General features: G+C 32.3%; 1 protein-coding gene across 1 annotated transcript in view; it reads left to right on the top strand.

The window, feature by feature from the left end:
* The window catches only part of Brf (Brf RNA polymerase III subunit), a 61,849-nt gene extending 46,288 nt beyond the window's left edge, over window positions 1-15,561 (top strand). Inside the window, exons 10-15 of the mRNA XM_011051002.2 lie at window positions 2,445-2,600; window positions 2,678-2,757; window positions 13,234-13,465; window positions 13,538-13,685; window positions 15,019-15,209; window positions 15,334-15,561. Of these exons, the coding sequence (XP_011049304.1) occupies window positions 2,445-2,600; window positions 2,678-2,757; window positions 13,234-13,465; window positions 13,538-13,685; window positions 15,019-15,209; window positions 15,334-15,461 (935 nt within the window). The 3' untranslated portion in view covers window positions 15,462-15,561. The remainder of the gene's footprint in view (window positions 1-2,444; window positions 2,601-2,677; window positions 2,758-13,233; window positions 13,466-13,537; window positions 13,686-15,018; window positions 15,210-15,333) is intronic.
* Window positions 15,562-15,822: the final 261 nt, after the last annotated feature.

Raw genomic sequence — 15,822 nt, 5'->3', positions numbered from 1 at the left:
ATTTTAATTCATTTAATTTCGCAATTGTTTTGTACGACGTATGCGGCCGAGCGTTGGAGAAGTATTGGGCCATGCCGATTAACAAGTGATGAACGTATAATTTTCAATTTTTCATGCATTTCATCAATGTACTGGCAGTACTTTTTGGTTGTAATTGTCTCTCCAGTTCGAAGGAATGAGTAATGAATTACTCCAGTTCACATTCCACCAAACTGTTATTAAAATTTTCCGTGGATGAAGCGAAGCGTTGGAGTATAAGCACAAGCCTCATTCCTATCAAGCCACCGAGCACATCTTTTCCTATTGTCGTAAAGAACTCATTTTTCACAAGTAATAATCCGATCGAAAAATGGCTCTCGATGAAATCGGGTTAGTAATGATGAGCATACGTTCAATCGATCCAGCTTATTTCGCTCGGTTAGTTCGTGCGGTACCCATTTATCCATTTTTTTCACCTTGCCAATTTCAGAAGGTATCGCAATATCGTTGTATGATCAACTTTCATTCTGGTAGCAAGTTCTCTTGTAGATATAGTTGGATTCGTTTCCACCAAGCTTTCAGAGCATCATTTTTTACAGACGTTTTGGATCTTCCACGCGGTTCATTTTGTAGGGAAAAATCACCAGACCGAAATTTTTCAAACCAACGCTGCACTTTTCGATCGTTAACAGTATTCTCCCCAAATGCCTGGTTTATATTGCAGCATTATTACCAAGTTTATACTCATATAAAAAAATTACATGAATATCGGTTGAATTCATATCCTTACGAAATTCAAAACAAATAACAAAATGGAATACTTTTGAGAAAATCTTCTTTGTTGAAATGTAACTCTGGCAATGGACAATACGACTATAAATGAGGTTATGCCAAAAACAAAAACATAACGAAACAGGGAGACAAACGTCATATGTAAAGAAAATCCGACATTTCATATGCACCAACCTAATATATATATATATATATATATATATATATATATATATTAGGTGTTGGAATTAATTTGTAGCGTTTTACAAGTGATGGGAAGTACTTTCATTAATGTATTTTTTAATGCTCATGTGAAATAAATAACATTCTTTCATTAAAAAACGCTACGAATTAATTCCAACACCTAATATATATATATATGTATATATAATTCACATTGAATTATTTAAAGCATTAAAGATACAGCTTTGACCGTTATAGACTTTAATATTCTTACTTACTATATTTATAGAAGGTATTTCACATGTTCCTCCTTCCATTTCCATACATGCTTGGCATATGAAGTATGTATGGAAATTGAATGAGCACATAACAGAACGCAATTTATAAATACTGAGGCAAACATCGCATGCAATACATAGAAACCATTGGCCAGTAAGTCATTGGCTGCATCCAGTAGAAGAAGCAACTTTGCAACTGTTGTAAAATTCTTTAATATAATTGTTCTTGTCCTTAGTTCCTCACTGTATCTAAATGTATAAATCAATCATATTCAAGAAGCTTACAATAGTTATAAAATTACTTTTTCTGCTGAACGCATTCATGATGCTAACATAAAAAAATGTTTACATCTCAGAAACAGTTGACCTTTCAATCTATGTTCATTAAGGTTTTTTTTTTACTCACAATCAGTATGGTATACTATCTATCATATAAATATAATATAATATATGCTGAATGGTTTTTTAACACTGTATAAAGAATAGAATTGTAATTCAATTGTGTATCAATTGTGTAATTTCTCTCATCATTTTACTATAAGAATATAGAAATATTATAGTAGTAAATATGAAGTTAATTTAATATGATTTTAAGAGATGCTAATCATAAAATATTTAGTAAAACTGCAGAAAAGAGGAGCATCCGCTGATGACCTTGACGTTAACATATGTTGTTAAGGTTACGATTGAGTGATCTCAAACAGATTTTAGCCGTCATCATTCATTAAAAAATTATTAACAAAAAAAGTTTGAAAAATTATGTCTCTCTTCTACTATATAAAAAGATGTGCCTCTTAGGGCGGGAAGTGAGGTGGAGGAAATCGCTTGATGTGGAAGTCGTGTGCCCTTAAAGCAAGGGAGCAGGTGGGGTGAGAGTCACTTCGTGTTGAAGCCGCGCATCCCTAAGCAGGGAAAGAGATGGGGGTGAGAGTCGCTGGGCGTGAAAAGTTATTACATAAGCAAGGATGGGTATAAGAATAGTTTTTAATAATAATATTATAGCGAAAATAAAATGTTATTTTTCCAAACTTTTTTTGTTAATAACTTTTTAATGATTGACGAGCGACGACTAAAATCTGTTAAAAGTCACTCAGGGTGATGATCTTGACAACATGTCAAAGTCAAGGTCATTAGCAGTTGCTTCCCTTTTCTGCAGTTTTACCCAGATAATTATATAATCGTATTTATAGATTTTGTATTAGTAATTGTCTTACAGTATAAATAAATTTACAGCATCTTCTATAGAGAGTGAGGATGCAGATAAATTTATTCGGGAAAGTAATTTGAGCATAATCCAACAATATGTTGAGAATAATATTGGTGATTCTGATGAGAAAATTCGTGAAGTGATTTTAAATGAAAACAATAGTACACTTATAACTGGGTTAGGTGAGCATATATTTATATAAAAAATTGTATTACTTATATTTTGTCATCATATTTTTAATTTTATGAATTGTATACAGGTCCGGACATAGCATCTATGATATCAGCAAATCATGATCATTCAAAAGAACTCAACGAGAAAGATGATAATTTTGAAAATGTAAGTATTTTCCTTTTTCAAAGTTAAATTACAAATTTTATTTATAAAGTTTATTTATAAATATTCCATTTATACTTACAAGAAAATACAGACCAATATCTTATTTTTTTATAAGCTTTGGATTTATTGTATTGGGTGCTTTATAACAAAGATAAGATGACACAATGTAGAATGCGCGTACTCACTCACGCACTCACTCACACATTCGCACTCACTCACTCACTCACTCACTCATTCACTCACTCACTTAAGCACACACGCACACACATGCGTGAATTATAAGTTGCTTTCCATTTGCACACAAGTGGAACTGAGTCTGAAGTGAGCTGAGTATTTAATACTCAGATTAATGACATCATTATTTGCTTGCTTTGATTGGTCTCGATTTTGTGCAGATTATAGACAAAAGTTCAGTTAAATCTCACTTGTCAGAATGCAAAAGGAATGTATGTTCAACTGAATTATGACGTCACAATTGAGAATTATCTGAAAATCAGTGTAAATGGAAAGCAACTATTATTACACCTTGTTTGCCAATATGAAACGTAATAATGTACTGTGTTATCTGTTTACACTGACATCTTTTGTCTGCTAGAAAGCACCGTATATAAATTAGATTAGTATAGCTTAAAATAAAATAGGAACTAGTATAGATTAAATAACATACAAATAAAACATATCTCTTTTATAAGTATTCTTATGGAAATGCTGGCCTGACAGTTGAACGAATAACCATTGCACAGTAAAAAGAATTTAAATGACATATATACGAAAGATCAAATAGATATGGGTATTGCTCGAACAAAAAACCATAATATCAAATTTAAAAAATTTAAGTGATATATGTCATTTGTATAAAAATTTTGATATCAAAGTATGAAGTTATAATCCTATCTTAAAATTGCCGTGTTATCTGCCCAGCTATAACACGGAAGCTATCAACTGTGAAATGCTAAACATGGGACGGTATTCATAGTTCATCCTTATTTTAAAACTATCTTAAAATAATGTCTTAAGATGCTAATACAATCCTCGGATTGACTTACATCTTAAGATTGTACTTAAGACAGTCTTAAATATAAGAATCGATTATGAATACCGGCCTGTTTCGCATCATGAAATTGTACTGAAGAAAGAGATACTGTTCAATTGCACACACCTTCCACCACAATCCAGATATGATAAACATTAAAGTCACGTTATCCTTTTCTTAATTAGTTATTAAAAAGAAGATAACGTGATCTTAGCGTTCACCATATCTGGTGGATAAACGATATTGCAAAAACTCTCTAGTAATGACATCATTCCGCAGATATTTTATGGTAAAAAGCTGCGCAACGATGCCGTTACTGTCTTAACAAGTTACAAAATTGGGGCTCTGTAGCGAAATTTTCTAAACGTCTTGTTGATTATTGTCGCTATTGTTAACTAGCGACAGCCAATGGCAGGACATCCTGAGAAAGTGCGGCACTCATTGGCTATCGCTAATTAACGATAGCAACAATTGTAGACAAAAGAATCCCGCAACTGAAACCTCTTTTCGTTCAGGCTATATGATAGAGTTCTTTGGTTCCAATAAGATATAATATTAAAGGATTTTTGGGGTTGCTGATTTCGAATCCGAATTTTGAAAATAAAAAATAGCTGTACCAATATGGCAAACGGAACCGTTATGGAAATGATAAGAGTCTGAGCACAAGAATTGTCGTAACACTTACTTAGAGATTTAAGTTGTAAACGTAAGTAACGCAAGCTTTGGCGTATGACATACGATTTATTGCTGTCTCTTGGAGATACGGCAATAAGTTGTACGTCATACGTGAATGCTTGTGCATTACTTACATCTACAATTTAAGAGCAGTAAACTTGTTCATAAGATGAGTTTCAACCGTTGAAATTCACCTTTTTATGAGATTAAGGATAAGTTTACTGTTATTTCCATTTCCGTTAGATTACGTAATCTAAAGTAATATCCTGATTGATTCATTGGCTTAAGTTTACACCTTACGCATATTGTTATGAAATTTTATATGCAGCAGCCCTAAGTAAGTGTTATAACAATTTTTGTGCTCAGATCCACAGTAATAAATCATACGTCATACGTCAAAGCTTGTACTTGTTACGTACGTCTACAACTTAAGTCTCTAAGTAAGTGTTACGACAATTCTTGTGCTCAGATCCTAAGTCTTCCAATTTTAGCGAAGTGTAACGTTAAAGGCATGGAGGATAGAGAATAAGAAACCGAATCACTAGGCTTTGAAAAATATGGTCAAAATCACAGGTTTGTTTTCTGTACTTGTACGAGGATTATATATATATATATATATATATATATATATATATATATAATATATCACTTTATACATCATTTTATTATTACTCATAAATTCTCGGATAATTATTTAAAAGGTGCCCCTCACCTTCAATTTTAATAAAATTATGCTCATTTGTCACATTTTTGCATGAAAGGAAAGAATCTGGCAGTAAAATGTCATAGATATTATATTGCAAACCGAGATATTAAGCGTTAAAATTGACGACATTGTGATTAGGAAATCTGTCATACTGACTTAATGCAGCGCTATGTACACGTATTTTAGTCTATATTTATTTAGAATCGTTACTTCACCTCCGATTTTAATGAAATTAGGCTCATTCGATGCATTTTTATTCAAAACGAAAGCCTAATCTGTTCTTGCTATGTGCGAAAAGTTGTAAATCTCTAAACGATAAAAGGAAGACGATTTGAATATTAATAAACAAATATTAATATATCGCTGTAAAAACAAGTTAATAAAAAACCTTTGCACATGTAATTATGAAGCATAAAAATGTGATCGCAGCACATGCTTTCATCGCGATATTTCGCAGCTGATTTCCTAACTTCAATAGTCGTCAACTTCAACACTTAATATCTCGATTCGCGGAACTAGGCATAATATTTTTTGTCAAATTCTTTCGTTTCATGTAAAAACGCACCAAATGAACATAATTTCACTGAAATTGAAGGTAAAGGGTGTCTTCTAAATAATTATCAATTCTTACACTATTTGTACAAGGTCTGTTTTTTGTGGCTGAACTAGTGTACACTAGTGTACACAGTCAGTGCTTGCACTGACTCCAGACTTAGTGCTGCCAGTACAATGACTTGAATTTTTACTAAGTTCTGTTACACTGGAACAAAAAACACCGTCGCTGACGCCATTTTGGGAACAGAAAACGTTTTAGTGTGCACTTTTTGAACTAGTGCAACCAGTGCAGGAACAGAAAACAAATCTCAGATTTCTGAATTGATATTATCGCCTACTCAGTAGGCGACATTCGAATCACAAAACTTCTCTTATATACACTTGCATATACACAACCGAACACACAAACGTTATTGTTTAACAGTAACAGTAAGACATAAATTGTCATTTCAAACCCTTTCATTACAAATCCTTCGTGGGACTTTAAACATTGTTTTATTCTTTCAACTATGTAATTCATTATTTCTTTTATCACTTACACTTCCCGATTTACAATCGAGAAACGAACATACACGCGTCATTATAATTTATAATTATGAATTGTGGCCTCTCCATTAATTTGATGATGCCATGAATTGAAATTTTCTTTTTTTTATTTTTGGCCACATAAGTCAAGAGTCGAAATTCTAAATTTACCAGTTTCAACCTAAAACTATGATCTACTGCGAGGACGGTGTCGTGGAACGGAAACGATATCTAAATCGAACTAATTCAGATGATCATTTTTGATCACGCTTTTTGACGGCCTCATCCATATAAGTTCGGTCTCCTGTTCTCTATCCTTCATGGTTAAAGGATTTTTATGATCGCTGGTTTCGAATTTGAACAAAAATTAGAAAATTCAAAATGACTGAACCAATATGGCGGACAAAAATGCTAAAAATTCTCCAATTTTGGCGAAATGTAGCGTTAAAAGATTGTTAGACTTCTGAATTCCAAATCCAATTTTTCAGTCAGAATCCGAGTTCAAAATTTGAAAACTCACTGAACCAATATGGCAGATGTTATAAAAATATTAAAAGTCTTTCGATTTTAACGAAAGCGTTGAAGGGATTTTGGAGTCGTTCATTTCGAATCCGAATCCCAAATTTGAAAATTCAAAATGGCTAAATCAATATGCTAAAATGGAAAAAGATTTCGGTGAAATGTAGCGTATTAAATGTACAACTTTGCTTCCGCCGTTTTCCTATAGATGACTTTAGTGATAAGTGGTGGTCGAAATAAATAGATCATAGACGTCACACAATAAACTTGGGCATCTGTCAACATAATCCCATAGAAACATAGTCGATTTGTGTCTGCATCATAAAGTTATTCTCGATTGAAAATCAGTTTACGAGCCAAATTCTTGTCATTTGCGGAAGGTTTTAATTTTCTGCTTCAATCTGAAGAAATCTGTGGCTGAGGCTCATCGAATGCTCTCAAATACTTATGATGAAGTCGCTATTAGTGAAAGAATTAGTGTCGTGAGTAATTTCAACGCTTCAAGAACGATGATTTTGACGTCGAAGATCGACATAGCGGTGGAAAAGAGAAGATTTTCGAAGATGCAGAATTGAAGACATTACTTGATCAAGACTCGTGTCAAAATCAAGAAGAATCATTGAGAGTGACTCAACAAGCCATTTCAAAACGCCTCAAAGTCATTGGAATGATTCAGAAGCAAGGAAATTGGGTGCCGTACGAGTTGAAGCCGAGAGATGTTGAACGGTGTTTGTTTGCTTATGAACAGCTGCTTAAAAGGCAAAGACGGAAGGGATTTCTGCATCGCATTGTGACTGGGGACGAAAAATGGGTTCATTACGATAACCCCAAGCGCAGAAAATCATGGGGAGTTCCCGGCCATGCTTCCACGTCGACCAAACCGAATATTCATGGTTCCAAGGTTATGCTCTGTATTTAGTGGGACCAGCTCGGCGTAGTGTATTATGAGCTGTTAAAACCTGAAACAATCACAGGCGATCAGTCATTGCGATTATATCGAACGCAATTGATGCGTTTGAACCGAGCATTGAAAGACAAACGGCCGCAATATAACGAGAGACACGATAAAGTGATTTTGCAGCATGACAATGCTCGACCCCATGTTGCGAAAGTAATCAAGACATATTTGCAAATGTTGAAATGGAAAGTCCTGCCCCACCTGCCGTATTCTCCAGACGTTGCTCCCTCTGACTATCACTTGTTTCGATTAATGGCACATGGCCATGGCCTGGCTGACCAACACTTCTGGTCTTATGAAGAAGTAAAAAAGTGGATCGCCTCAAAAGATGACTAGTTTTTTCGACGCAGGATTCGAACGCTGCTCGAAAGATGGGAGAAAGTAATGGCCAGCGATGGACAATACTTTGAATCATAAATGTATAATCAGTTTTTTACAATAAAGCCTCGAATTTCGGAAAAAAACGGCGGAAGCAAAGTTGTACACCTAATAGTTTACAAATCCGTAATCGTGGATTCCGAATCCAAACTTAGAATTTGAAAATTAAAAATGTCTGATTCTATATGGCGGACGGAAATAGGGCACCTAATTGGACACAGTTCGATTGTATATTGCTTGATTGGACACGCTCAATTGGACACGAAGTGAAATATCATGTATGCTTATGGCTCCTGCACACAGAACGCGGCAACGCTTCCCAATCAGAATAATGTCGCCCAAGTCGAACGATGTCGATTCCATTATCATTTCTGATTGGGGCAACGGAAGTTGTCGCGATAGCCAATCAATTCAGCATCTTGGAAGTAATAGATATATAATTTCTATCGCACGACAAAAGTTAAACTCAATCCAACTTTTGCCGCACGGTGGAAGTAATATTTACATCATTTCTATTTTGCATGGTGAAGCCGACTTGATGAAATTTATGCGGATGTCCGAACTTTCATGAGCGGTAGTGTAGAAAAATGCAGGAAAATATCATTCTAGTGCTAAGAGAGAACGCAATTTTTATTCTTCTTCTTTTGAGTAACGATTATATCATTACAAAGAATATTTTCTTGATAAAATAATTTTAAAATACTCTTATTATTTACTTGAAACAAGTAATATTTATGTGTGTGTATATATATATAATATATATATATATAATATAAAACATTTTTCTGTATGTACATGTGCGCTTCAGAACGAGCTAAACAGAGTTTTTTCGAACAGTTCTTGATTATTTCCCAATTTTCACAATCGAGATATTATTTTTAAAGCGCTGAATATCCGCCATCGATAGCTTGGCGCGTGGAGAGTGGGCCAGCGCCGCGCTCACCGCCGTGAGTCTCTAAGCTCGGACGGCGTGCCGCGCCTGCTAGGCTATCCCCACTCCTCACGGCCCATGCGCCGTCCGCTTGATGGGCCGTACCTTTGACAATAGTAGGTCGAACGGACACACGTATTTGGTTATTTTCAAACATTAATATCTCGATAATTATTGCGAGCATTGCAAAATGGTAGAGGATTTTTCAACTCAGTTTAGTCCGCTCTACTTGCTCAAGACGAATGGGGCCATAAATTATTAGTGGTGCCACTCTTATTAGGTGTATAACTTTGCTTATACCTTTTTCGTATAGATGGCTTTAGCGATAAGTGGTGATCGAAATAAATAGATCACAGACGTCACACAATAAACTTGGGCATCTGTCAACATAACCCATAGAAACATTAATCGATTTGTGTCTACATCATAAAGTTATTCTCGATTGAAAATGTCAATTTATTACGAGCCAAATTCTCGTCATTTGCGGGAGGTTTTAATTTTCTGCTTCAATATGAAGAAATCTGTGGCTGAGGCTCATCGAATGCTCTCAAATACTTATGGTGAGGTCGCTATTAGTGAAAAAACGTATCGTAAGTGGTTTCAACGCTTCAAGAACGGTGATTTTTTTTTTCGGTGGTCGAAGACCAGCATAGCGGTGGAAGAGAGAAGGTTTTCGAAGATGCAGAATTGAAGGCATTACTTGATCAAGACTCTTGTCAAAATCAAAAAGAATTGGCACGATCATTAGGAGTGACTCAACCAGCCAAAACGTCTCAAAGCCATGGGAATGATTCAGAAGCAAGAAAATTGGGTGCCGTACGAGTTGAAGCCGAGAGATGTTGAACGGCGTTTGTTTGCTTGTGAACAGCTGCTTGAAAGGCAAAGACGGAAGGGATTTCTGCATTGCATTGTGACTGGGGACGAAAAATGGGTTCATTACGATAATCTCAAGCGCAGAAAATCATGGAGTTCTCGGCCATGCTTCCACGTCGACGGTCAAACCGAATATTCACGGCTCCAGGATCATGCTCTGTATTTGATGGGATCAGCTCGGCGTAGTATATTAGCTGTTAAAACCGACTGAAACAATCACAGGCGATCAGTATCGAACGCAATTGATGCGTTTGAGCCGAGCATTGAAAGACAAACGGTCGCAATACAACGAGAAACACGATAAAGTGATTTTGCAGCATGACAATGCTCGACCCCATGTTGCGAAAGTGGTCAAGACAATACTTGGAAACGTTGAAATGGGAAGCCCCACCCGCCGTATTCTCCAGACGTTGCTCCCTCTGACTATCACTTGTTTCGATCAATGGCACACGACCTGGCTGACCAGCACTTCCGGTCTTATGAAGAAGTAAAAAATTGGATCGATTCGTGGATCGCCTCAAAAGATGACCAATTTTTTCGACGCGGGATTCGTATGCTGCCCGAAAGATGGGAGAAAGTAGTGGCCAGCGATGGACAATACTTTGAATCATAAATGTATAACCAGTTTTTTTACAATAAAGCCTCGAATTTCGGAAAAAAACGGTATAAGCAAAATTATACGCCTTATATATGTACTTGCGTATATACCATATTGTAATCTTTTTAGAACTGCGCGCCGAATTATTTTTCCGGACTACGCAATTAAAACTACTCTAGTAATCGCGAATTAAATTGACAAACAATTAAAAAATTTGATGCTACCATCAAGCATTATATTATAAAGATGTTAATATGTTGAAACTGTTAACAAATTATTGCGAAAAATATTACCTCCGGGACTTGAACCCGGATCTCTTATTGTCTATATTTCGTACGAACATTCTAAGCCATTAGACCGAAGCCTTAGTAATATTCTTTGCAATAATCGGTACAATAAGGAAACTTTCTTTCTTTCAGGCGACATAATATAAATAATATTGAGAATGTCTATTTTAGACCGCATATATGAGAAACATAATCAATACTAGAAAAATGTCTATTACGATTGAAGCAATAAAGATCCAGCTTCGATCGAAAAAGGCATTTTTCTAGTATTGATTGTGTTTCTCATATATACGGTCTAAAATACAATAGAGATTCTTAATATTGTTTATATTACATCGCCGAAAAGTTAAAAGTTAAATTTGTTTTTTTATATTTTTTTATTTCATGATTCAGTCTTATAAATAACGGGAAATGATAAATATATACTTCATTTAGAAAATACTCTATATTCTATTTACATGTTTTGTTCATATATACTCATTAAATATAAGTAATAAAGCCATTTCGAAATTTTTGGCATCTTGGACATCTTGTCTCGCAAGTTATCGAAAATGAGTTTCTACATTGAACAGCCGGCCAACGTGAGCCCACATGAGTCAAAGATGATATTGATGTGTTACGAGTATATTTTAATAATAAAGAATAGTAGATTTCAACTTATCAAAAATTAGACATATTAAAATACACGGTTTCTGACAGATTAAAATCTGGAAGCCGATTGTGTAATTTGAAATGAGATGAAAATTACAAAAGTGACTAAATTCACTAGAATATTTATAATTTCATTGGTCAACATCTAGTAAATTTGCTCACTTTTACAATTTTCACCTTTTAAGCTATCGCTATTACCGTATTATGTCTGAGACTTAACTTAACAAAAATTAAATAAAAAATTAATAGTTACGGATAAAATATAATTAAAGTTAAGAAGTTAAGAGTCTAAATTGTAACTAAGTTAAATTAAAATTAATTAACTTTTTAACTTAACTTTTATCCTTTTAACTTAACACTACCTAACCCTGCTAAAAAGACTACAATATGGTATATATGCAAGTACATATATAATGTATATTAGTACAAGATTGAATTATTTAAAGCAATGAAGATCCAGTTTTGATTATAATAAGCATTTTTCTAGTATTGATTGTGTTTCTCACATATGTGGTCTAAAATAGAGATTCTTATTGAAATAAACTTAAAGTATTTCTGAAAAATAATATTATATCGCCAACTATTTTGATTAATTAATCATATTATATTATATGTATAAGCATATATACATAATTGCTATTAAAAAATCACACCTGCAGTTTTCACACAATCATTATTTATATACAAATTTTTTCGCAATTAATGTTTTATATACATTTTTGAAATGACAAACAAAATTATTAAAAAATTACAAATTATTCTAAATCACGTTAAAAACAATATGACAAATTTGGTGACAGTTTACTATCTAGATTATAAGTTATTTTAATAAATAATAGTATTTTATTAATCTGTGTTTCAATAAAAATATATGGAAATATATTATAAAATGATAAAAATTTTAATTTTTTAAGTATAATATGTATTCAAGATTATTTGCGTAGAATTAAGTTACGATGCATGAATTAGTTGTCTAATAAATAAATAAAATATTTATTTGTTCTATATATATCTTTGTAATAAATCAATAAATCGTAATGAAACTTTGCATAAATTATTTTAAATATTTAAAGTATTTATAAAAGAAAAATATAAATTTTTTAATAATTTTTAAAATTTTCATTTTTAATAATAAAAATAATAAAACAAATAAATTGCAAAAATGTGTTATTCTAATATGTCCTTAAAGTAGAACAAATCACAATAACATCAAAATGAAATGAAATTATTAAATTGAATCGTAATTGATCAAAAAAATGATTTAGCAAACATTTTGGATTTTAACATCGTGATGATTGTTTGTTCTATTTAAATATGTTTTTGAATTTATTACATATGATAGATTTTAGAAACACTTCTATTAAAATATTTCATATGACATACTGCAGAAGCTTTTCAGAATTGTTGCACATGAAATGTGAAAGGGTGAAACAGTTCTGGAAATTTTCCACAATAATCGGTGCTGTATGGGTATACTTATCTAAAAATCTATAGATTTGTAGACTCATTTTCTGAATTTTTGAATATATTAAATATTATATTTTTGTCTTTATTATTATTATTTATGGGATCATAGAGGAGTATGCAATATTATATTACATTTAAGGTTCCATACAAACTTGTATAGCCGCATAAACATATGCATAAAGAAATTATCCAATCACATTTTATGTGTATCTTTATAGGAGAAATACGATTAATTTTCTTTGTACATACGTTCATGCGGCTATGCAAATTTATGTGGATGTACTCTTAAATATTTGAAATAATTAAGATTTTGTTTTTAGTCTTCTGAAGAAATCTACACGAATGATATCGATGATGAGGAATTGGACAGTTACATTCTTTCGGAAAAAGAATCGCAGTCTAAATCTGCTCTTTGGAATAAAGTAAACGCTGATTATCTTGTTCAACAAAAAGAAAAGGAAGAAAAACGTTTGAAAGAAAAAGAAGAAGGTAAACCTGAAAAGAAAAGAAGAAGAACGACCAAAAAATATAAAACGCCTGCGAATACTGCAGGTAAATTTTCTATTTTCTATTTTTCATTTAATTAACTTATTCATTATTATCAAGCTGTTTTTTTTCCTTTAGGCGAAGCAATTGAAAAAATGTTGCAAGAAAAAAAGATATCTTCCAAAATCAATTACGAAGTTTTGAAAAATTTAAATAATCAACAAAGCAATGAAGACTTACCTGTCACAAACACATCGGAATTGGACACAATAAGTTTTAAAAAACCGTTAGTGCAGATTATTTTACGATTACAACCAAATCGATATATTACGGGCAAAGTCCGCAAGTATCCGGGCAATGCTGACATTGTATTTATAGCAGGCAGCTTGGGTAATGCCGATACTGCCCACTATGCAAACTTTGCCCGTAACAGATATACTAACACTATGATTTTTATTATTAATTAATTGATTAATACATTAACCCTTATTAATTTCAATAAATAAGTCACATAATTAATCACATAAATAATCACAAAATAGTAAATATACACATTTTCGATACAGGGAAAAAATTGAAAGGGATTTATAATAGAAATGTTTATTTAAAGAATGCCTATATAGAGATACTATTTAAAATAAGTATTTTGCATAGTAATTATAAAAAAAGCAAATCGTATTTACTTATTTCAAATAGTATTTTTCATAGATTGAATCTTTAAACATTTCTAATGAATTTATTCCAATTTTTTTTCCTTTTTTTCTCTGTAAAGGACAATAATGGTACGTGTGTTTAGCACAAAAATGAGTCCACCTATTATGATTATAGCAGATCGATCGCTTTTCGATTGATAACTCCTTCCTGGAAGGAGTTATCATTTATATGTTTATACGAAAGCATTTTATATGTTTTCATAAATTTTCACAGTATCATAATACAAGGCAAACAATACCATGAAGTTCTTTCATTGTGATGTATAATTGACAAATCGGTTCGGAATAATATCGGGCTATATATATACAATATATATATATATTAGACTGACAAGAAAAAAACATTTTTTTTTAATCGGCCTTTCAGCTCAAAAGCTTCCATTTCATGCCAAAAAAACACCTAAATTATTATTGAAAAAATATTAAAATTTAGAGGCCGCTAGTGCAGTACCACATTTAAAATCCGGATTAAGCCATTTTTGCATCAAAGAAAATCGAAACTTTGATTTAAAAATCGCTCACTAGCGACCTCTAAATCTTAATATTTTTTAATAAAAATTTAGGGATATTCTTTTGGCATGAAATGGAAGGCTTTTGAGCTGAGAGGCCAATTAAAAAAAATATATATATATTAGGTCATCTAAAAAGTATCCGGTTTTTTGTCACTAGATGTGTGTTGATGGTCATATATCTAGTGACAAAGTACCGCGGATACTTTTTAGATGACCCAATATTTAAATATAATATATTATGGAATGCTGATAATGTTTATAACAACAGGTAGATATATTTCTGTACAAAACAATTAATGTATCACATTCCTTTACAGTGAAATTATCAAATATGGAGATATATTGAAATTAATAAGCAATAGGTAGTATATAATAATTATTTTGTATACAATAGGATAACAGTTAACTCTACACTGAAGTCTGCAGAGGTTTTATTAACAAAAAAATATTCTATTAAACCAAATACCCCAAAAACACCATTGGATAAAACATTAGATAATGCACACAGAAAAGAAGATGAAGTTACAAAAAAAGAAATCAGTTCAATGGAAACGGATACACCTATAGTGGACACATCCGAAATAGGTAACCCTTTTGCGTAATAAGGGTTGCGTAACCCTTTCTTTATAATCTTTACTATTTTATCTTGAATTATAACAGAATTAAATATTAAGCATAGCTTTTATTAAGCTTTTTATTTTTGTTACAGTATATGATAATGATGATTACCTTGATGAAGAAGAATCTGATGCTACGGAAATGTCACTTGGACAGATGCTCGAATCTCGTGCAACATTTGAGAGTGAATTTTGTGATGATGGTTATGAATATGAATGAAAATGTAAACATTTACCTAAACTTTTACCTAAACCTAAACTTTTTAATACTATTATTTATTATTATTATAAAAATTAAAATAAATAAATAGAGAAACACATTATCTGCAGTAATTCGAAAAAATAACCCATATTTTTTTATAATAATTATTATAATAGTACAAATTATTTACCCGCATCTTATATCTTATTAAAGGACTTAGTAAGATAAGTATGTGTATGCTGCTCCCACATTTATCTGGTCGAAGTTTTTACTATAAATTAGCAGTAATACAAGAATGAATTTCGCAAAATATTATATCTGAAAAAAATTCTTGTTGGAATTATAGAGATAAAATTGAAAATCGATGAAACGAATTTCC

The sequence above is a fragment of the Acromyrmex echinatior genome, chromosome 11 (genome assembly GCF_024713525.1).
Source record: "Acromyrmex echinatior isolate Ae372 chromosome 11, ASM2471352v2, whole genome shotgun sequence".
Lineage (NCBI taxonomy): Eukaryota > Metazoa > Arthropoda > Insecta > Hymenoptera > Formicidae > Acromyrmex > Acromyrmex echinatior.
Note: the sequence above shows the minus strand (reverse complement) of the source record. Positions and strands in the feature narration are given on the sequence as shown.